At 42.4% G+C, this 24,355-nt stretch overlaps 1 protein-coding gene across 14 annotated transcripts in view; it reads left to right on the forward strand.

The window, feature by feature from the left end:
• The window catches only part of NHSL1 (NHS like 1), a 180,379-nt gene extending 157,491 nt beyond the window's left edge, over positions 1-22,888 (forward strand). For 11 of the 14 annotated variants that reach the window (XM_085575304.1, XM_085575307.1, XM_021553097.4 and 8 more), the window contains 3 exons: positions 7,637-11,053; positions 11,596-11,725; positions 15,165-22,888. In XM_085575304.1, coding sequence (XP_085431430.1) covers positions 7,637-11,053; positions 11,596-11,725; positions 15,165-15,888 — 4,271 coding nt within the window. In that variant the 3' untranslated portion in view covers positions 15,889-22,888. Of the gene's footprint in view, positions 1-7,636; positions 11,054-11,595; positions 11,726-12,136; positions 12,189-15,164 lie in introns of all 14 variants that reach the window. The other 3 variants (XM_085575305.1, XM_085575308.1, XM_085575313.1) reach the window with 2 other exon arrangements.
• Positions 22,889-24,355: the final 1,467 nt, after the last annotated feature.

Genomic DNA, 24,355 nt, shown 5'->3' on the forward strand with positions numbered 1-24,355 from the left:
CAATTACATACAGAGAAGTTTGTGAGTGGAACTGTGCTCCTTCAGCATCTGTAATGAAACAGTGCTCTGCCATTGGAATCCTCTGCCTCAAGAAAGCATTTACAAAATGTAAAGGTTACATTTGTGACCATTTCTAAAAGATGTTTCATGCTTGAAAACATCAACTGTAGTTGCATTTGGTGGAGTAAACTGAGAATGCAGTTGGCATCTATCCTAAAAAGAATTCTTCAATTAATACATTAAAAGAAGTTTATGACTTTCACCAATCTGTTCACTAAGGGTGACAAGTTTTTACCTTGATTTTCATCTTTCATGTCTGTGCTGAGCACATTTCATGTTGCACTGCTTGAGGATTTTCCTTGGCTTCTATTTTAAATTGTGGACTGCCAGTATCCCACTGTGGTAGCTCTCTCTGGATGGTTCCCTGGCCCCCAGCCTGCAGGCACATAGGGCTTCAGCCATCTGCTTTAGGCATAAGTTGTCTGAGGAGCTCCATGTTGCTTCCAGGGTGGTTCTGTCTCTTCCAGGGAGAAAACTGTATGCCAGGAGAACTCTGTGATGGCAATATCCATCCTCTTAGTGTATTGGTTTCCATTACAAGACAGAAAGTGCACTAGAAAACAGTGATATCATCTTATACCTGGGGAAACCAGACATACTGTTGAAGTGGCTTAGCCAGTCAGCCACCGAGCTGCTGGCAAGGCTGGGAATAACTGCAAGTCTCCCCAGTCCCTGTTCAGTGTATTTTCTGTCTTTCTCCCCTGTCACTCCCCAAATATTTCTGTAGCAGTCCGTTCCCTATTTCTCTTACACTGTCCCAAAACAAACAACGAGTTGTTTTAAAACATTCCACAGTTCATTTGATCAGAACAAGTATCCGGACTAAACTCCAAATCAAGCAATTTCATTATGCCTATTGACATTCTCCCTGTGGTTTCAGCTGAATAAATCTCTTTGTTTCTCCTCTAAAGCATTGCTGCAAATGGTTATAATATTTGCACAAAGATTAAAATCCCTTGGTACACTAGAGTTGCTGTGTGCAGGCTAAATAACCAACATATACAGCAGATTCTTGTAACCTATTGTTTATCCTTCAGAAGGAAGCAGAAACTTGAGAGAACCTCAAAGCTTCAACCAGGTTTGGACTATTTTCATTTCTTGTGAGAGAGCCTAGAAGAACTTTTGTGAGGCCAAGCTGCTGGGGTTCTCCCTTGGCTGCTTTGGGTCTTTTGGAACAGAAGAGATTAAGCAGAAGAGAAAGCCTGCACTGGCTGCTGGCCTGAGCTCACCGGATGTGGTGCCCTCATAGAACTTAGCCAGACATACTGGAAGGAAACATTAACTTCACCCGTGTGCTCAAAGTATCTTTAAACATTCCTGCTTTTTTAGCATTGAAATGCTGTTATGTTTTCACAGGTGTCTTCCAGCAATGAACCAGTCTCTCTGTGTAGACTGGAAAATTCTGCATAAAAAATTCTGCGTAAATAAATGCAATGTGATAAATGGGATTCTGAGACACAGTAAGAATGTGAAGTGTCTACCAGTTTAGAGATGGCAATTACTTTTTGAAGTTGTTTTTTAACTGCAGCACCCTCTCAGTACTATTTAGGAGCGTAAAGTAACCAAAGTAACAGGAGAAGGAGAAGGTAAAGCATTCTTCTCTCTGCCAGAGACAGCAACGAAAAAGAATTAGTTCTGCATACTTCTGAATTACCTTCCTTGTCTTACAGAACATAACTATTACATACATATTTAATGGGAGCCACTGTTGGATCAAAATGGCAGAAAGAGCAAGACACTTAGAGATGTTTTACTTCAAGTGCTCTTGGTTTCTCTGCTCTGTTGCCATTATCCATTGTCTCTAGATGTCTTCTTCAGATGGTACCTTATATGCAAAGCTGTATTCCCCCCCTCAGACAAGAAGATGATTCCTAAACAGAAGTGTGGTAGAGATGAGCACCTCTGGAAGAACCTGTCACTGGCCTTTCACATTTCTTGGCTCTTGGTTATCATCAGCTCCCTTCATGCATTCCAACTCTCCAGATGAAATAAGGCAGCAAAATGCTTTCCACCTTTCCACGGTCCCTTCTTTGTGTCAGTGCTCTAGGGTCTGGCTCAGACTAATTTTCTTTTTGTGGAAGTTCTAAGTTACCTGGTTGTCAGTGTTTCTCCAGAGCTCTGCACTAATGCAATCCCAGACACCAGTGGCCAGCTTCTGATGTCCCAGACTCTCTCCCTGTCTTGCAGGAGGAGCGGGTCTCAGACCTGACTATCAGTTCCACCACAGTTCCTAATAGACATACCCCACCAGAACAGGGGAGAGGAAATCATCTTCAACTTTTCCACCTTTTGATTCCTCCTTCTGACAGGCATTTTGATGTTTTTTTTAATCCAAACAGAAAGTTTCTGTCTTCTTGGTTTCCAAAAATGTCTTTTAATTTTATGCTTCCTTTATATTATTTAAATCCTTTTTCCCCATGTTTCCATGTTTCCAATCCTTTTTTTACATCTTAGAGATGCAATTCATAGTCTTTTTGGTTCTGTGATTTTCTTGCCCCATGTACTTTCTTTTCCCCTTCTTGACATAAAGGTTCATTTTCCTATCTCACTTTTTCAGTAGGTCACTCTCACCTGTAGGATCTCATGTTAGTTATGGGTATGGAAACAACTGACACCTCAACTGTCAGTCCTTCATTTGCTTTCTTGCTGTGCAGCTCAGACCCCTGGTGGTACCAATTGATGTCTCAGGTATCATTTGGGACTGTTGAAGCTCTCTGTTGACATGCCTGAGAGGAAAAAATTCCATCTCAGCAACATGGGGGCAATTGAGTCCTTGTAATCTTTGGAAACTCAGCTGTTCTATTAAAAAACGCGTCTTAATTGATACTCTTTTCCAGTTAGTTCCCTCCAGGGCTAGCAATCATTCTTACAGATCCCATGGGTAAGAAAAGTCTCCGATACCCATTGGTCCTACAGAAATACCACACAAATACCCAGCTGTTTCAGCCAAGTAATTCTGCACCTGCTTCTGTTTGGAACTTTAGCAGTCTTTGTAGAGAGTATCTCTGTTTTAAAGTTACTGTGCCTTTTGACTAACACTGGGTTTCTACCTTTTCACAATTGTACGTTTCCAGCACTATGCATCTATAGATCAGGTGTTAGAAAGCAGGTATAATCTGCTTTTTGATACTGGGAGGATGAAAAACACAGATGCCAAGAATATAAACTTCACCAGAGGCTGATAGGTTAGAGAAATGAACAGAATCAAGAAAACCTGAATTCCTGATATTTACATCAGAATTCTGCCCTTCAGAGTGGCAGTGATATGTGCAAGTATGCAGGATTTTTTTTAGCTGGCAGTACTGAAAAGTTGCACAAGATTCCCTGCAATATTTTTCTTCCTCTCTGAGAGATTACAGATGCTTCATAGAGCACAGTGAAAATTCCTTAAAATTGCCATTAGCAGCCCAGTGTAGTTGTCTGTTCCTTGTTGAGTATCTGTTAAAATCACTCAGTTTGTAATTGCTGGGGTAAAACAGAATAAGCATCTCTGGGGTTTTTTTGTAGCACTAAACTGTGGTGCCTGCACAGTGACTTAGCCAGTTTACCATGTTTGCAGGAGAATTGCTAGGTGGGGCATGAGCAGGCAGAGGAACACACCTTAGGAATGTGCCTGTGGCATAAGAGACAAGTGCTTACATTAGAAATGTTTAGTCAGAAGGTAAGAGAGACTACTTCTTTGTTCTCGTTGAAACAGGCATCTGCTTTGTGACACCAACACACACACTGTTTATCTTTACAAACCCTCAGTTTTCCATGCTCATTTCAATGCAGAGGACCTTTCATGTGATTCTCTGCAAGGAGCTGCTGGTGCCACCAGATCAGCTGGAGTCACAGCAGGGCTGCTAGTAGCTAGACCCCAGGGATTATATACAGACACACTTTCTTTCCCATCAGTTTTGCCAGATTTGTCATTCTTAATCCCTGTCCTCTCTAATGAGCAACACTAGTGACTACTGGAGTCCACAGAGTGGGTGTACTTTACTAGCTGCTGGAACCTGCACTGAACATGCACATTAGTGAAGAGCATTTGCCATAAGAGAAATTTGCAGCATAGCAGGGTAATGAAGAAGAAAAAGAGCATAGATACAGGTCTCCTGTGGTGGACATGGCACTGACTGCAGTGCTGCTGGACACAGGATAATGCAAAAGGCAGACAGGACAATTGCTACTTTCAGCCATATTTATCATGCACCCAGTTTGCAGCTACTTCTGACTTCATAATGTTCAACATCTGTAACCTGATGTCTGGTTCTGCAGCATTTTTTGCTGCAGTCTGCTCACACGTTTTCCCTGCAACTAGATTGACATATGGATGGTATTCTTTAAAAGATCTGATTCTGTTCAAGGATTTTGGTGTTGCAGATATCTTCTATCTTCTGACTGCTATTTATTTAAGTAGGTGTTTTCTGACAATCTAGCATTATCAGTGTATTAGTCAAAGGTTTGAGCTGTCCCTTAGAATGGGATTAGCTTCTAGCTGCAGTCCAAAAAAGATTTTAAGGGGATTTGAAAATCCTTAATTTCCAGTATTACTCTAGAGGTGAATGAGAGTTTTACAGTGCATTTGTAAATGGCAAGTAAAATACTCCTCGCAACCATCCTCTGAATTTCACCAAAATCATAAACACCTCAGCATTTTACCAGTATACCTGAGTCTTAAATGTGCCTCTGGTTGGTTTTTTGAACCATTTTCCCTACAGATTTCTGTTGTCCCTCTTCAGAAAACAGAACTATAAAAAGAGTAAATCCTCACAGCTTTGCTGATAGAGTTTCAGAATTCTAAAAAAGAAAAAAAAATAAACTCTGCATTTCTAAAACAAATTTTCTTAAAACCTCAAAGTTGTGTTCCTGTAATAGTAACAACAATGCAAAATTCCTTCCCTGACCATATCCCATAGAAGGATTGAAGGATGTAGCCGTGTAGTTTATCTGTCTGAAGCTGGGCTGTCTTGCCCTCCATAATCCTGTGTTTATTTGGGCTCTGAATCATTCTAACTAGAAGAGGCCCCACACCAGTGCAAAGACTTGTCCTGATGGGCTTCCCTGCAGTATTGAGGTTGTGAACATTTGTTGCTGTTGTGTCAATTTATGCAGTTTCCCAGAGCATATTAGGCTGGACCATAAATGACATCTATTCTGGTGACAAACCCAAGGTAAACACTGTTCTCAGCAGCATCCTGCAGCGGGTTGTTATGCTGCCCTTTTGTTAGTGTTCTGCTCTGGCTGGGGCAGCCAGCAGTGCCCAGGCTCTTTTGGGGTCTGTGCCAAGAGAAGGGGCAGGAACTGCTGCACCAGGCATTTTGGTATAGCCATCAGTGTCCTCCTTTATTCAGTGGCCTTTATATTCAGTGCCATTAATTTTATTTTACAGACATCACTGTACATGTACCATGGACAGAATGTCCCAATTAATGAATCTAACTTTCCTTGTTTTGGAAGGAGAAGGTGAGGTTAGCAAGTCCAGCATTGGTTCACTTTGCCATTTACCTTCTCTAGCAGTAACATTTTGAACAGACATAAAACACCCATCTGCATTATACTACTTGTGAAAGGGGGTGCATTTAGCTTTCTCTATGAATACAGTACAGACATACCACATACAGATGCTCTCAGCTACAAGTCAGTGGGTGACAGTATTAGATACTTGCTGTAGTGCTGACAGCTTCATTCTCCACCAGCACAATCCTTTTGTCTTGTCTGCATGTGTGTTTGTGTGTGTGTGTGTGTGTGTGTGTTTCACAGTGTCAGAAGAAGAAAAATACCCCATCTCTTTGGTTATTTACATGTCTTGGCATGAAGATTTTAGTTACCAGATATGTTTAATTGACCAACAGTTAAAATCGGTGATGTCATGGTTCCAGAAACATTTGTAATGTCTACTTTGATGTTTTTCTCTGTCTTAACCAAAGGGGTGCACTGATTCCATAGAAAAAAATATACCTGGAAAGGATGATTATTTTTCTTACTGTACAGTTCTTAATAACTGTATACGGAATATGCAAATCCCTCTCTTGGTTGGCTGCAGTAGTCCATCTGTTCTGACAGTATTTTGTATTAGATTATCCAAGACATTTGCCAGCATCTGAGTATCTAGCTTTGCAGCAAAGCTCTACCAGAAGCAGAAAGAGGCTGCATTTTTATGAGAGCAAGAGAATTTACACAAAGCAAGCTAACTAGGCTTCAAGCTGCTGAAAGACTACTTACATGCCTGAGGAAAAGAAGTAAACGATCCTTTTTGTGTGTGCTGCTTTAACTGTAGTCTTTTCAGAGCCCTCTTTTCCTTACCCTAAATGCCTCTTTTGCCTGCCTAGAATGAGGATGATTAAATGTCCTTTAAGTGGTGTTTTTAAAGCTGCATGATAAGAATACCTATCCTCCCAATACAGTTTCATACAGTAAATATGAAAGGAGAACATTCCTTTCAGGCATGCTACTTTATTGCTCCTGATACTCACTAAGGCAGAGACTTGAAATAACGAGTTCTCCCCCACAGTGACATATGTGTAGCATCCTTACCAGCATCTCCAGCAGCATGCCTGCCTCTCTCTTGCTATTTATACAGCAGTGCAGCTGAACTCAAAAGCAACAGCTTTACACAGACTAATTTCAAAGCAGTCCTCTGGTTTGTGATTTTAAAAGGTGGCTACCAATATAATTGTAAGTTTAAAAGAGCCCTAAAATCCTTTCCAATGACCCAGTGATAGCTATAAATTGAACTAAAACTAATTTTCCATTGTCTTCCAAGTTGGGGGTGGGGGAAGTTATGTCAATACATGATTATTCCTTCTTGTAGAAGAAGTGGTTATTTTTTTATTTCCTGATGGTGCTGAGGATGAGACAACCATCAATACCAGCTGTTTCTTTCCCCCAGTTCATAGTGTTTTTCCTTTATGACAAATAGAAAGCAGTTGTATGGCGAAACATTCTCTAATGGTTTTCTTTGCAGTGTTGGATAATCCTTATATGAATGCTGTTGCAGCATATGTATTACTTGTGGTAAAACAATGCATGTTTCCATGTGTTAGCATTCTTTCAGACAAACTGCAGGACTTTGAGAGCTATCTGTGTCTCTGAAATACTGTTTTCTGAAGTGTAATGCCTATAAAAAGTAGATCCATTTATTCATATTAGTCTCCAGATTTCCTTCCCCTTTTCTTTATTGCATGAGACATTAGCATGGGAAGACACTTCACGTTTCTCAGGCTTTTGTCTGTTCCTGCTGCGTTGCCTACTGGAAGTCAAACAGTACTACTTGCTTTCTGACACGACTGATTACTATGGAAATTATTACCATGTCATAAACAGAGGATTTCACGTGTCGAATGTGCGGCAGGAACGCAGACGATTCTGTAAGCAGAAGGTTCCTGGTAATAAAGAAAAAGGGAAGAGAAATGCAGAAAACAGATGATGCCTCTGCAAAATCCATTGTTGCAGATTCTTCTTCAGAAGGCATAACCTGCAGGAGCATGGGGATCAAGCAGTTTGCTGGGTTACTGTTTTTTTTTTTTTTAATGAGTGAGAAGATAAATGTGAATTTACGCGTCAAGAAATAATTATTTTATTTTGACTCCAGCAGTTGGTACTGGCCAAAGTGATTTCCGAGGGCATTCGATGTATGTCCCAGATCACTGTTCGACACTAGGGAGGCTGGACAGCTATCGCTCTGCTGTGCAGCGCTCTGAAACCAAGGACACCAGCTGCCAGACGGAGGAAGTTAAAGTTGTGCCCCCTTCAATGAGAAGAATACGAGCACAGAAAGGACAAGGAATTGCAGCACAAATGTCTCAGTTCTCCAGCTCATCTGGAAACATGTCAGTGATGAGTGATTCTGCTGCAGTTATATTTGCTTCTCGCCAAAATAACGACATAGGTTTCCACAGCTTGCCTCGGGTTGGTGCGAGAGTGTCTCTCCAGTCCCTAGATCAGACACAGAGCATGATGTCAAGGCAGACAGAAGACATTGCTGGCACTTTACCCCACCAGATAAGTAAATTGCAAGTGGATGATAGTGTTGTGCATCTGAGGAATAATCCCATGATGGGGACCCTGTCAAGGCCGAAGTCCCAAGAGGTGAGAAGCTGTGATAGTGAGAAGTCCTCAAGCCCAGCATGTGTGGTGTCTCCTCATGCCACTTACTCAACAAGCATCATACCCAATGCAACACTGTCATCCTCCTCGGAAGTTATCCTTATTCATGCTGCCCAGAGTGTTGGATCATTGGATAGTAAAATTTCCAGCTCCACTGCCTTTCCAAATCCAAGAGACAATCCTGCTGCCAGCAGTGCAGCAAGTGGGAAGGAAGATCACCATTCTTCAAGTGGTAACTGGAGTGAGAGTAGCTCCACTCGTCACTCACAGACTTCAGATACCATCCCATCTAACACTGTCATGATGCTTTCTCTTGGTGACTCTGCTGTCTCTCTAAACACTCCTGGGAATGCAGAGGCTGCGTCTCAGAGCATGAGCTACAGCTGTAGGAACCCTGCTGCTTTAGCAAGCCCTTCTCAGGACAGTGATGGTCGAAGTGAATCCAGCTATTCTGGGGAGCGAGCACCGGCACCAGTGAGCAGCACAGAGCATTGGTTGTACAAGTCTTCAGAAAACACTGAGACCCCTTCACGCAAGGTGGCTTGTACAACACCAGGCTGTGCCACGCCCGGTAGCAACCTGAGCAGCAGTAGCCTGGAGAGGACATCAGTCAGGGATGATTCTACTTCCCTGTATTCTGTGGACCAGGATGGCTATTATGGCTCCATGCATATGGACTCCAGACTGAATGCAGACATGCCATGCAACAGTACTAATGGTTTTGAGAACCCCAGAGACAGTGTGATAAATGTCTTTGAAGGAAAGGAGAAGAAACATCAGGATGACCACTCAGGCCAAGGTGAAAAATCCCTTGCAAGAAACATCTCACTTAAAAAGGCAAAGAAGCCACCTTTGCCACCATCCAGAACAGACTCACTCAGAAGGATGCCTAAGAAAAAAGCCCAATCCAATGGACAGATACTTGATGAAACCCTCATTGCCACTCTCCAGCATTCTTTGCAGCTGAATCTCAAGTGCAAAAATGGCAGCTCCCCTTCCCAGAGCCCTTGCAGTGATTATGAGGATCCCTGGGTGTTGCGCTCCCGCAGCCAAAGCTCGGTCAGTGCAAGCAGCAGCATGATGTCCACCACTGCTCCAAACCTGTACTCCATCTGCACAGTCACTCCCTCCCAGAGTGAAACAAGTAGCATAAAGTCAGAGTATGCTGACCAGTGGGGTTACTACAGCGACTATGCTGCAGTGGCAGATGACCAAGTGAAATCTCCAGTGACCCATTCTGCCAGTACTTCATCTGCTCTCAGCGATTATAGCATCAGCCACTTCAGTGATGGCTCAAGGGCCTCTGTGCCACAAGTGCCCAGTGGACTGGCCAAACCAAAGAGTGCTTCTCCAGAGAAGTCCCACCGAGTCACATCACCATCGAGTGGGTACTCCAGCCAGTCCAATACACCCACTGCGCTTACTCCAGTGCCTGTACTTGTAAAGTCTGCATCATCAGGAAATGGGAAATCCAAGCTGAAGCCTAAAGTGCCTGAAAGGAAATCCTCTCTTCTGTCTTCAGTTTCCATGTCTTCGTCATCCACTTCACTTTCTTCAAATACATCTGCTGAAGGGAGTGTGAGTGTGAAGAAACTGGACCCTACCCTGAGCCCTCCTGTGGATTCTGGTGCACCTCCTCCACCACCTCCTCTTCCAACATCTCAGCATTGCCCTGAGCTTTCTCCTCCTCCTCCTCCTCCTCCAGCAGAAGTAATGGATCTGTCACCATTGTCAACCTCTCCCACGTTCCCCCCTCCTCCGCCGGAAGCCAGTGTAAGTTCTACCTTTGCCCAGACTGTCTCATGGTTCCCACAAGAAGCCTCCATCAGTTCGTTCTCTTCCCCTGTTCCTCCTCCTCCTTCTTGCCCCTTGGCTGTCCCACCACCAGCACCACCTCTTGATCCCAAAATAACAAAAGGTGCAGCAATGTACCCACAGTATTCTTTTAAGAAACGCAACCAGGAGGATTCTTGCTACAGTCCAGTGAAACAGCCACTCAACAAGCAAGATTCATCAAGACCTGTGATGCCATTAGTAACCACCAAAGCACTGCAAATGGTGCAGTTGAGGTCTGTGAAAAAATCGACAGAAGGTGAATCATCAACTGAATCTGCTTCTGAAACCACCTCTCAGGAAAAGGGTACTGCAAATTCATCATCACAGTCTTTGCTAAAGCCATCTCTCTCACTGAAACTCAGTACCAGCTTAGGCGATGAGGAAATGAAAACTCAAGGCACCTCATTTAAAAATGCAGTTCAAACTGCATCACTGTCTCGGGGTTCTCTCATTCCTTCTGAGAACACACCTGTGCTTGACAGTAATCAAAAGCCTGTGAGTGCAGTAGGTCTAAAGAAATCTTCTGAAGCTGATGCTCTGGGGTCAGCCACTGATGATACACCTGAGTCCTCAGTGCAAAGTGAAGACCTTCCTTCTGGGATGTCACTTCAGAGGTCACCAGCATCTCCTGACAAGACTCAGGTTGTATTGCCAAGCAAAAAACCACCTCCTATTTCAAAGAAACCCAAACTGTTCCTTCTGGTACCACCTCCACAGTTAGACCTTACAGTGGAGAAAGCAGCTGAAGTGAGTGATACTGCCGGAAGCCCAACTAAGAGAGACGCTGTGCTTGCACACTCTGAGGAGACGAGAAATTGTCTTACAGATGGACTCGGTTCTAGCGAGATGGACTCTGGCAGCCTGGTTCCTGAGGGAGGAGCTGCTGGATTCACCTTCTCTGAGACAGTGGGAGCGAATGCCTTTGTGGTACAGCCTGCTGCATCACCAGTTCAAGAAGAACCCAGGCAGGAGGAGCAGTCTGCTTTTGATGAAGGAAGCAGTTCAGGCAGCAGCCAAGACGGTGGCAGTAATACTGACGGGCACCTATCTCAAGAGAACGAAAGTGGTAAGTCTCTTTTCTCTGACTAATTCAGATGCAGCAGTAGCTATTTTGAAGAAGATGGGGAGTGAGAATAGCAATCCTAGCATTGAGATGGCATTCTGTAGAGGGCAGAACCTCTTGTGATTGTTACATCTAAAACAAGAAAGTTGCTGGGATCAGATTAATGCTGTATGACATTTCATGCAATTCCTTTCTGAATTCTCATTGTTGCAGACATGGAAGGAAAATGCTTTATTTTACTATGCTAGTATTAAAGCATGCTATGAAAGCCGTTAATTTTTTAATACTGGTTTTGCATTTTAGTGGAAATGTTACAAATTTTGTTTTGTTGCTGTTTTCCACCTGTTATGCCTGAGCCGGCACAGGCATGTGTTTCATGCACTGCAGTTCCCTAAGCAAGCGTTGATCTGAAATTGCAATAATGACAGCGCTGCACTCAGCCCATCGGATGCTTCTCCTTGGAGGCAGCAAGGGCTGGTTTCAGGACTGTGTGCCCGTGGGGTTTGCATGACAGACTGACTGTGTTATTCGTTCTCTTTGCATAGTGGAAGTGTTTGAATCAGACACAGCCAGTAGTTCATTCCTGCCAAGCAGTAGTTATGGGGAAGAGACAGACGGAGTGGCAGCACCAGCAAGACCAAGGACTACTGAGGATCTTTTTGCAGCCATTCACAGGTACTGTAGAAACTGCCCTTCCTGTACTGTCAGGTCTGGTAGGTCTCTCAGAAATAAATTTAACATTGTTTTATTGAACACCCAATTAAACAGTCATGGCTTTAACAGAAAGCACATATTTATCAACTTTCTACCAAGCCTATATGTGAAAAAGATGAGGAAAAGAGCTTGCATTTTATTGTTTTATAAATGTATTTAATCCATTCTGAACTAAACCCAACCAGATTTTAAATGGATGTAGATTATATATAAATACTTTGCCCTTTAAAATATCAGTTTACGTCTAGTATTTATTGGACTGTTCTCAATCTGCCATATTAACTCTACTGTTGCTTTTTCTGTGTATCTTTTTGTTTTCATTCTCGTTCTTCTCCATCTCTTTTTACTCTCTTCGCTGCTTAAATGGTGCAGTTTGGGACAGAGGCTCAACGCTAATGCTTCATGGCAAGCGTGGCTGAAACTGGCAAGTAACACAACATGTCAGTCATATGGCAAAACATATGGCAAACGCTGGATTATAGTTTACCATAATCCAGCCTGAGGTCAGGTATTTTGTGTCAAACTGGTTCATGAATGAAATGTGCAATACTGGCTCTATTATTAATGGCATTATTCATTTCCCTTGAAAAGAAAATCATCCGGAATGGTAGCTAGATTTATGTGCTGTTCACGCTAGGCGCTCAGAAAGAGGAAAACCCGAGGAAACCCCAAGGACAGGAGCGCCCAAAGGCAGAGCAGGGAGCGCGGGCTCCTCGAGCGGCGCTCCCGGAGCCGCCGGGCCGGGCTGGGCGTGGCGCCAGCGCCATCGCGTGGCTGCGCCGCGCGCTGCAAGCCGCAGAGGGGCCGCCTCCCTGCCGGGGAGTGGGGGATTATCCAGGCGTTCAGTCACTTTGCACATCTGTGCATCGGGAATGAGCGGCGGCAAGAGAGCGGCTGGGAGCTGGGAGGCTGCAGCATTTTGGATGCAAATACTATTTTTTAAAAATTTTTTTTATAGACTCCAGACATTACAAAAATCACATATCTATGATACTGACTTTTTCTCATTACCCCTTAGGACTTGGCCTGTATAAGCCATTCTGAAAATGGTCTGTTGCATTCATGTTGCATGGCACTCTCTAGAACTGTGTCAAATCTGGCTTCAGAATGAGATACTGTGGCCAGTAGCCATTCTCCTTTATGTATGCAGATAGAGAGTGGATTTCTGTGTATATGCCCATATCTGTAATTCATGAGTTTGTGGGGAAATGGACAATGGAACTGGATGTGACATACTTAGAACTGCTCGACACATTTTTTTATTATGACCTTGCTTTTGGTGGCTTTGGACTTGAACCACTTTCTTTCTTGGTTGTTAATTAATAAAAAAGGTTTTGGTTTTCCCTCACTGTTTCTAAGAGATACTGCTTCAGTAATTAGTACTCTTGAATATATTCTTTGGAGCAAGACAAGAAATTTAGTGGTGTGTGCATTAAGGGCAGGAAGAACAGTCCAAAGTTTTAAGTCATAGTTTTATTTGAACATATACCCTATCTGTGTCTGAAAAGCCACCAATTTGGTTCTTAATTTCAAGTTTCTTCCATAATCCATATATATAGAGAAAAGCTGGCTAGGTGCTGACAGCAAACTGACTGCTTTGCACTGTATTCACAGTCTTGGCAGATCACTCCAAGCTAGGATAACAGTCTTTCTGTGCAGATGTTTGCAACTGATTTTTTTTTTTCAATTTAATTTGGGGTTTGGTAACAGTACAACCCCAGCACTGCAGTGATTAAAGACATCCATAGGCAGCCAAAACTGTAATGAAGGAAAATCTTTTCCTTGTAACAAATGCACACAAGTGTTCACATACAGACTCCCAGAGCATCCAAGCACTAAAATCATCTGCTGCCTACAGCGCTAACGCACAGTTAAATCTAGATGAGGGTCCTACATCGGCTGCTCCTGAAGTTGTCATTATATCTCTTTGTTGTCTTCTGTGTCCATTCATTCTCAGGCTGAATGGACATTGGTATTACATTCTTATTCCAGAAGGACAGGTGGAGGCAGCAGCAGCTGCTGAAAATAACAGCTGGTACAGCTGCCTGTGGGGGTATCGCAAGTGAGCTATGCATGAACTTTGCCACTTAGGGGAGAGACAGGATCGCTCCAAAGTCTTGGCAAGCCTATAGCAATGTCTGTTGCTGCCACCTACTCAGCTGATGGATCCTGCTTCTTTGTTTTCAGGGGTTTTCAAATTATTAATAGGCTGAGATGCATGAACACATTTGAGCTTGCCTTGGCAAAATCTCAAGGCTTTTAAGAAAATAAAGCTAAAGATCACATTAAGTAGAAATCTGTCTCACAAGGGGAATGGTTTGGATTGAACACATGCTTGATAAAAATTAATATGGGGTTTTATAGCATGATGATTTTATACCTCTAAGAAGTCTGTTGACTTGTTTTAAACTTCTTCCAAAATACCGTATTTAAAATTAGGCTTTATGCAATCCTTTTTAATTAATTCTTGCTCAGTCAACAAAGAAACAAAGCAGCTGTACTACAGCTACTAGGCATCTACATTTCTTTAAGATTTCTAATACTGTGAAAATGAGGCAGTAAAAGTCCAGCTTCCACATATTCCCAGTTCCATGGTTATCTCTTAATTTTTTTTGTGTGTGTTGTCCCTGCACTTCACATATTAATAGACAAACACTCCATGCTTTCATTTGGAAAGATAACTTTCTTGTCAGGAAGTTGGTCTCTCCTTCATTTAGTTAAAAGCTGCAATGACAGAGCACCAACATAACTGTGAATTTTGTCTGTGCTTCTTGAGCTGGAAAAGTTTTTTCTCTATTTATTTAATATTTGGATTAGGGAGGGTCTGAGGGTTTTTTTTTTAATCATTTAATTGAGAATCGTTACACGTGGCTCCCTTTTCTCCATCTTCAGCAGCAGTGCATTGCTGTGTCCTTTTTCTGAAGGAAAAGTACCCCTCTAATCCAGACAGTGTCAAATCATAAAATGAAACAAAACAACCCATATACTCCAGATGATATATTTTGAATCGAGTGCCCCAGTTAACAGAAAAACAGCATGGAGTATAAATCTTCATAGCACATTAGTCTGAGCAGTTGAATACTGACTCCAGAAAACCCGATTCACTAAATTTACTAAAGTGTTTTGAACATCAGTATTGCCAGTTTTAGTAGTTTCATTGTTCCAGATTTGCAGAAAAAGAGTAATAAACTTATCTTATGCCTCCAATACCTGCATTAGTGTCTGTACAGTTCTGGTGGTGTTCTTACTCATGCTTTAGATTCAGATCGCTTCTACCTTTTCCCTGTCTCTGCTTTAGCTTAAATTCATTATCATCCTTCTAAACTGAGTTTAATTAGAGGAGGTAAAAAGTTTCATTTCTGTGTCATCCTCTTTTTTTGTGTGTGTGTTTCAAACTCAGATCCAAAAGGAAAGTTCTTGGCCGTAAAGATTCTGAAGAAGACCGTACTCGCAACCATTCTCCATCTCCCCCCGTAACTCCCACTGGTGCTTCCCCAAATTTAGCTACCCTCAAACAAGCCGGATCTATCCAGAGAAGCGTTCGCAAGAGCAGCACCAGCAATGACAACTTCAAAGCCCTGCTGCTGAAGAAGGGGAGCCGCTGTGACACCAGTTCCCGTATGTCCGCAGCAGAGATGTTGAAGAACACAGACCCGCGGTTCCACCGGACAAAGACAGACGCCCCCCCTGACCTTCCCGACAGCCCTGCCAGCTGCTCACCCAGCAAGAGCAAACGGGCCCAGGAAGAGTGGGCCAAGAGTGAGGGCCTGATGCCAAGGAGCATGTCCTTCTCTGGCACGAGGTACGGCCGGTCACGGACACCCCCGTCTGCTGCCAGCAGCAAGTACAATGTCCGCAACCGCATCCAGAGCAGCCCCATGACTGTCATTAGTGAAGGAGATGGGGAAGTGGTGGAACAGTCTGAGGGCAGGGTCCGGAGGACTTTGGAAGAGCAGCAAGAGGGGCAGCTTGATATGTTTAACAGTGATGAAATGGACATGAATGACTTCCCGTATGCTGAGGAGGCAGACTGCAAGGAGACCTTGGATCCAGCCCATGTAGACTTAATGACTCAACCAGGTGCTTCAAGGAAGTATCTAAACTCTTCAGCTGAAGAAAGCTAAGGGGCAGTGTGACAAAAGGCTTTGGATATTAGTCTAGAAAATCACAGGGACTAGATTCCAGAGGAAAGCCCAGACCAGGACAAGGTTACTTTGCTGAGCATTTATTCCACGAACTGCATGTGTATGTTTAAATGCTAAAGTGACGATGGTTCTGCATGGTTGGGTTGGGGTGGGGAGCACTTGCTTTGAATGAGTGGTCTGTGGCTTGAAGAATGTTAACAGTTGATTTTTTTGTGTAAAGCCTTAGAAGTCCTCTTGTGGGGTGGGGTGGAGAAGTTTTCTCAGAGTCTGTAGGGGTGTGAAGTTTTTCTTTTTCTTGAGACTGCAATTGTGCAAGCAAAATTTAGGAATAAGCCTGAAATGGGAAGGCTCCTGTGGTACAAGCTGGACATTTGGTTCAAAAGCGTTGTAGTGATGCAGCTTAGTGCATTTGTTAAGCAGAGGGAGGCACAATGAGGCACATTCACCTCTGAGAGAAGGTAGCAGGGTTGGTGCTGGGGTTACATGGCTCCTTAGTGGGATATGGCCCAGCGTTCATGAAGCGTTTCCTGCTGGAGCAATGAGCTCACCAGGTTATGGATTGGTCCAGGGTACTGTACTTTTAATTCTTTTTCCTGAGGGAAAATGAACTGTGTGGTTAAGGTGGAAAAGGGAGCTGATTTTATAACACACTACTAGCTGCTATGCAGCCACACACCTTCATTTGGTGAAACACACATTTCCAGATGAATTGCTTCCTTGACTGAAGTATTCCCTTAGAGAACTAGAACAGCTGGATGTGTGTGGAGGATGCAAGCAGACATCAGGAAAGTGGGAGATGAATGAAGCAGTGTACTGCCAGAATTTGGAAGAGTTACTGTCATGGTTTAGGAACGGTATTCCCCAGTTTAGTGTTCCCACCAGAACACTCCAAGCCATGTACCCGCTCACTCACTCACTCACTCCCCTCTCCTCTTACCTCTGTGGGTGGCTGGAGAGGAGAATTGGAGGCACAAAAGGTGAAGGTTGGGGGTTGATAAAAGAAACATTTACTGGAAACAACAATGAAATAAGGAAATGGACAGTAACAGCAACAATAGTTAGCGTGCACACAAGAGATGAATGGCTCACAGGTGACTGCTCACCACACAGAGCTTGGGAATGTGTGACTTGCTGCCCCTCTTCCTTGTTCCCAGCAGTGTTCCGAGGTGGTGTAGAATAACCTCTGTGTCCTGGCCACAGCCCCTCCTGGCTACTGCAGAAATTGAACCCTGTCCTGGCCGGAACCAGGACAGTTGTGTTTCTGAATTAGAAAGAGAAATTTGACTTGCACTGCAAAGCTGTAGGTGGAGCCCATCTTTCAAAACTGAAACTTGGAATTGTGTTTTGCTGGAAATCTGTCTTTCGTTTGTCAAAATGGGGAGACTATTACTTTTCATCACTTGAAATACAGATACTTGCTAACTTTTGGTTACCAAAGAATAAGTTACGGTTACTTTCCTTTTTGATTTGCCTGCAGTATTGCTCTTCTTTTTTAACCTTAATAATTTAGTGAGGTTCGTTTTTATTGTATATTTTACAGATAATAAGAACATTTAACGGTTTTCCAATTGTAAAGAAGACCATTAATTAAAACTGAAATATTGGCTGGAGTTTTTGGTTCTTGGTAGGAATGAAGCTTTTAATTTTTAATAAGAATTCTGCATCATTTGATGGCATGCGCAGTTTTTGTATTGTTTGTAAATATTGAAAGTTGTTAAAATATCTTTTGATCTCCTTACAGTAGAATTTTTACATTTTTAGATTGCTTTTAAGAAGAAGAAGCACTCTTTGTAGATTATTTATTTTAGAGAAATATGCTTGTAATCTCTTTCTTCAATCCTTTACTTGTTAGTTATGTAAATTTCAGGGGCCTTCGTTTAACTCTTCCCTTCACAAGAGGGGAATAGTGCTGAAAATGCTGTGACTTTGCTTCAATAAAGAAAAAGCCTGCCAGTTGCCATATTGTCTTTTGAGTCGATTAAAATCTCCTTCAAAAGATGTCTCCTTCAGCATATGGCAACCCACTGAATGCCATCATCCATGCATCCAGCTACTAATTTCCAGTTTTCATTGCCAAATTTCCTAATTCACTTTAGACACAACTACAGTGTACTCACACATCCATCCCATTTTAGTATCTCAGTTCTGAGACTAAAAAAATTTAAATAACCCTAAGCTTTTTCCAGTGTCGTGTGAGTGTTTCTACTACTTCTCTCCTACTTGCAACCTGTCCCAGAAAACTAAAATTCTTGGAGAACCAGATTATAAGCAGAGTGAGAAGTGAAATGGACAAGTTGAATCTAGCTGCACTCAGTGGAACAAAGGTGGTGTTAACTGGCGCACAGCAAACTTTCTACCATTTTCATATGATAACTATATTTAAAGATCCATTGGATTTTTTTAATGAAAATAAAAAGTAGATTGTTTCAGCTATTGTTAACATTGAACTCCATTCTGTTACAAAGAGGTGGCAGTGGCAGAATGTTTTGTGCTAAACAACTTGCCCATGTTGCTTTGGTCTTTCTTGCTCAGCTGATCTCATGAAAGCACCAAGTCCATTTCACAGCAGGTACTGTCCCTTTGAAAGCCATGCTAAATGCTAGCCAGTCCTCGTGCCACCATCCTGACAGGATAGTGTGTAATAAATAATACTCAGGCTTTGTTTCATTGTTTACAGATGAAATCTAAGACAAATCATCAGTGAGAGATGGATGCACTATGCAAAATTGTAGCTCTGGTGCCTGCAGCTTCTGTGGCCATTTGCAGCCTTTTGCATCAAGTGCCTGTAGGGGGGAGCATCGCCAGCTCATTTCCTGGTGATGGCCAGCTGATGCTGCCAGCTGTTTTTATGGACTATGTGGGGAAGTCTTGGGAAAAGCCCGGCTTAAATGCACGATGTCAGTGCAGGTAGATGAGATTAAACATGAGTGTAGCACAGGCTGAATTTCATGTCTGGCTACAGGTAGCCTTGATGCTCCTCTAAAACCCACATCTGGTGAACTTGGGCTGAAGCTCAGGCTTTGGCTAACATTCAGAAGGCAGTGTTTATGCAGCCCTACTGATGTTGCACAGTACAAGGTGTAGTGAAATACTTTAAATGTGCTGAAATATGTTTAATGGTGCTTATACAGTTTACTTTGGTAGGTGATATAACTTTCTTACAGAGGTGTCACCCTGTCATCTCCCCTCAGGCCAGAACTAACTGGTTAATTATTTTGTCACACAACTTCAAAATCACTTTCTTAGACAGTAACATTCTTCCATAGGGAGGTTTTGCAGCTCTGGTTTTATTGGTCTAAAACTGTAGATTAAGTTTAGCAAACCTCTTCTAAAAACATCCAGAGCAGAAGAGAAGAAGGCACATATACAAACTTGGTTGTGCTGAAGAAAAAAAGCAGATTTGTCATCCTGATGCTTAATGCATCATAGTGTCACAGGGCTTTTTTGGAGTTTATAGCTGGTCTACAATTTGCCTCTAAAACAAGAATCTTTATTGAAGCTAGATGTGAGATTAATTTCTGCTTTCCATTTTACTGGGAATGGTTTTCAGCTTCAGTCTTTTTCTGAATTCTGCCCTATAGTAACTCGTTTCATGTTTTGTTGCTTTATGTTCAAAGTTCTGCTGTCAGATGTAGGCAGCCCCAATAACCCTCTGAATCAGAGCCCTCCAGTTACTCTGTTAATACATTCACAAGGCCCTGGGGCATTTACAGGCCTTCACTGCTGTTTGTATAGTGGAAAGGAGAACTTATTACCTTAATTGAAATGATGGAGGTTACGCAAGGAGCAATAGCTTGGTGAGAGGAGGTTTGGAAAGTCTACTGAATATCAGTTAAAAGATTTGGGAAAAAAGTGGATTTTATGAAGACAGGATTTTGAGAAACCAGGACTGGGACGCTGGTTCCTGCATAAGGCTCAGCCTGAAAGAGGGCACTGGCAGAAAAGGTGAAGCAAGGAGATCACTCAGAAGTATTGTGAATGCACAGATTAAGGTATGGAGTGGGCAGGCTAGTGCAGATTCCAGATTATAAGTTTCAGCAAGTACAGAAGAGAGAAAAAGGCAAAGGAACAATGGAATAGCAACAGCAAGGAGGAAGAAAAACTGTAACCTGTGTGTTTCATCTTAATTCAAAGACTGTAGAAGCCTGAAGTCAGTCAAACACGGGGGAGAAAAAAACCCCAAAATTCCTAACGATTAGAAGAGGAAAATGAGCAAAATTGAGTGAGGTCAGAGAAGCAGTAATAAGCTGGAGTGAGGACTGCTCTAGGAGACCTCACACTGGGTAGGTGGCTCGAACACAGCTCTTGGGAGGGTTCTATAGAGCCACTGTGCCTGAAGTCTGGAGAGAATACAGGGGCTTGGGAAGCTCAAAGCTCAGATTGATGTTGTCTAATTTCTACCAACAACTCTGCATCCAGTGCTTCCAATGTACTGGGTACAGGTCTCCAGACACTTGCACTGGGTTAACTTCCTAAACCTTCAGTCATTTCCTGAAGTAAAGAGCGCCCATTTGTGCATGCAGTGCAGGAATGAATGTGTTAATACTACTGCAAGCAAATAGATCTTGTTAGGTATTCTTTAATACCACAAAGTTCTGGAAAAATCACTTATAGCAGCAATCACTTGGAACAAAGCTGTTGCCACAGTACACTTGAGTGATTCAAAATGATGCATTGTTTGTTTTTATAGGAGAGATTAAAAGGATGGACTTCAATGATGAAACAAAGTGTTACAGTGGCAATGAGGAATCATTTTATCTGTTTTATTTAAAACAACTTCAGTACTCACCAAAGGGGAACACAATAGTTTTATAATGCCCTTGATAGCTTTCTGAGTTTCCCTCTTGTACTTAATTTTCTGAATAACTTTCAGAAGTGATTTCTTGCATGGTTAAGACTAGAAAAGTCTTCTGGCAGAATTGATAATTGTATTGGTTCTAAAGGGGTGTTATCAACTTAAATCAGAGCACAGCATTAAAATCTTGCAACTACTCAGTGCTGGATTGTGACTGTAGCTATACTGGTGTGACTTAATAAACACTCAACAGAGTAAAATATAGAAATGTTTGATAAAGATGTGCTGTGTCATACATTGTTCTGAAAAACTGGGTAAAAGCTTTGATAGCGCTTCCCCAGCAGAATGTTGAGTACATTTTATGTTGCAAATTTAGCTCTTTGCAGTTGGGTTCTTTCACATAATGTGCAGCCAACCTTTTAAGGGCCAATCAATGCTTCTCCCAACAATGCTAATGGAAAATGTCATTGATTTTTAGTAGGAAATTGTCTGTTAATAGTGAATCCAAATGTATGTGTGTAAGCATGTGGGGAGGTATATAGAGAAGAAATATAGTCTAGTCCCAATGTACCTGAGTTGCTTCTGCCTGTAGTACACTGGTCTATTTGTGCACCAACCTTTAGAATTGTTAGCAGCTGAAGGGAAAAAGAAGAAAGAAGAAAATCTGTCAGGATGCATAAAGTAGCAGAAGTTTCTGCATTTTCACTACCTGTGGAAAAAAAACAGTAAAAATTTAAATTCTGTGTTTAGATGGTAAAAACTAATTTGTGAGGAAAAAATATGTAATTTATGAAAACAAAAACCGAAAACAAAACAAAAACCTCCAAAAACAAAAAAAAATTCCAAAACACCACAAGATTAAATCCTGGAAACAAGAAATACAAGAAACTAAATGAATTATCTGCTATCTGAAGAGGAATATTGTTCATGTGCATCTTGGTTGTTGTAATGTTTTCTTTTTTAAAAGTCAAATATCTGTTCAGTGTACTTTTCCCAGAAGAAATTACAGGCTATTTCTAACAGTCTCTTCACACTGGGTTGCAGAAAAGGGACACATACATTCCTGCCTTTGAAATTTGGGGAAAACCCCTGATTTCTAGGTCAGTTTAAAAGAGGTGAAAGAGCATTACAATGACACAAGAATTCAGTGCCCAGTGCAGCATCACCACTTGAGAAACTGCCTTAGTAAAAGATGGTCCCATCCTTTTTGCCTTAATCAGAGTGTTGTAATATGCTGCCTGGAAACGGTGATTTTGCAAATTGCTGTGCCAACTGGGAGCTGCAGCACAGTCCAAAGGACTTATATAAAAGCAGTCTAGGGAATGAGATTAGGGAATGAGAATGATTTCAACCTATTTACTTTTCTATAGAGCCCTGATACAAAACAAAAGTGCATTTCAGAAAGGAGATCCTAAGGAAATGGGTGCACAGGGAGCACATGGCTGTGAGCAGAGGTCATGCAGAGTTACACAGAAGTCCAAGTTTGAGTCTAAGATTGTTTAAATCCATTTGCAAGCCATGGGTAGACTGTATCAAACGACTGGTGATCCTAAATGAGGCTGCCATATTCCCATACACAGCACATTTGGACTTTTAGGGCAAAGGTCAAACAAATTCCACAGAAAGATCTCTTGTGATGTGAAAAAAGTGTATGTACCTCAATGTAATATGCAAGAGACAGTCCTTTATTTGTTCCAACATGGAACATTAAGCCTTATTTCTCCGTTTACTCATGCATTTTCTTGCAAAATTTGTCAGAATTTAAGATTGTGGTATGTGGAAACATGGAAAGTAGTTGATAGGTTATTTCTGAGTTTAAAAACACACAAGCAGTACTCTGTTTTTAGACTGTTAAGCACAACCCAAGGCAATGGAGCTGTGTGTTTTTTGAAGTGCAGCTTTGAAGTCCAGAACTGACTACAACAAATTAGTCATCAAATTAATGGGGTGAGTTTCTTGCATGATGTGACAGTCCCTTGTGAAGCCATGTTGGATTTGGGGAACAAAGAATCGAAAAATTACTTTCTGCGCCACAAACTTGCTCTCTCAAATGATCACCAATATCTGGGAAATTGTGACCTCTTTGAACTGGAAGTCCATGTTAGAAATTACCTAAAATACTTGCTGAGAAAAGAGGGAAGAAAGTGTCTTGACAATAAATTGAAATGCCTTTCTCAAAAGCCATTCTGGTTGTTGTTCTTGTTTGTTGGACTTTTCCTTCTTTGTTGGATAAACCAGTTCTCATGTCATCTATTAATTCATGTAGAGTGCCTTAGCAGTACTCTTTCAACAGGTATTTCCTCATCCTGCTTGAACCATCTTGCTAGCATCAAGCTGTGATACTGGAATGTCTTTTGGAAAGCCTGCCAAGAATAATAATAAATATGAAGGGAGTCTTAGTGTGATTGTCCTTTATGCCCTAGTCTGTAGACCATGGACTTCCCAATGTTCACCTCTTTGGGAAAATGCCATCAGGAGTAGCAGCTCCTGCTTCTGTGCCGTCCATGTGCGGATGTAACAGCACGGGGGCCTCCAGACTGGTTGGCTCTTCAGTTGGTACAGACAGTCAAAACCTTTTTGCTAAACTGATTCCAGAGAAGAGTTTCCTACTCTCACCTTTTCTAACGTGACCTGCCAACATTTCTTCCTAACACGCCAAGGGAAGCATGCCTGCTTCCCTTAATCCCAGCACCCACTGTGCTCCAACAGAGCTCCAAAGACTGGCACTGACCTCCAAGCTCTCACTCAATGTCCCATTTCACACCCAGCTCCCACAGACAAACTCAGCTCTGTCCTCAGCCCCTCCAGCTCCTCCTGGCAGCCGCAGAAGCCCTGCAGGCAGCAGTGGTACCACTCCAGCAGTAACAGGGCAGGCAGGCTCTCATAGTGTCCACTCCTGGTGAGGGGGTGTCTCTGCCTCGGCGCCCAACATTGAGCTGTGGTTTGTGTCTGTGGTGTGGGAACCTCTCCCACAGTCTGTTAGCCTACACCTTACAAAAGTGTTGCCTACATCTGCTTTACTGGGCTCTCCACACCTGCAAACATTTGCGTTTCCTAAATGCCTATGAAGAGAGGCAGCCCTTAAGATAGAAGACAGTGAATATTGAACAGCTTTTCAATTTTAAGATAAATTGGTAAGATAACTGGCTGCACACCTCGATTTGCATTGCTTAAGAGCCTGATGTCCTGAGAGACTCTACCTCAAAAGTATAATTCCGTCAAATAGGGCCTAATTGGGAACACTGGATATTAATCTTAAGCTTTTCCTGGTAGTCTCCAATTCTGCTTTTTTGCAGTCTGTAACTCTAAGATACTGGAATGTGGAATTCAGTTTGTTTCCTTCACATTTTCAAACTGTTCAAGTTCTTCCCTCCCCTCCCTAGCTCCTGCTGGCACAATGTTTTTACTGTGATATGAACAACCAACGCGGGATAATAGCAGGAGACTGGTGAAGAGGATTATAAACACGCTGAAGTGACTTGCAGCTGGGGTGTAGAAAAACACATTCATCATACTAATTGTTGTTTAGCCTTGTGTGTTTGGCAAGTAGAACATCTGTGTTTAGATAACATAAGCCTGTGAGAGACTTCGAGGCACCCTATCACACATGCTTGAGATTCCTGCTCTGCTTCAGGAAAGATCAAAGCACAG

This window comes from Lonchura striata, chromosome 3 (assembly GCF_050655825.1).
Source record: "Lonchura striata isolate lonStrDom1 chromosome 3, ASM5065582v1, whole genome shotgun sequence".
Lineage (NCBI taxonomy): Eukaryota > Metazoa > Chordata > Aves > Passeriformes > Estrildidae > Lonchura > Lonchura striata.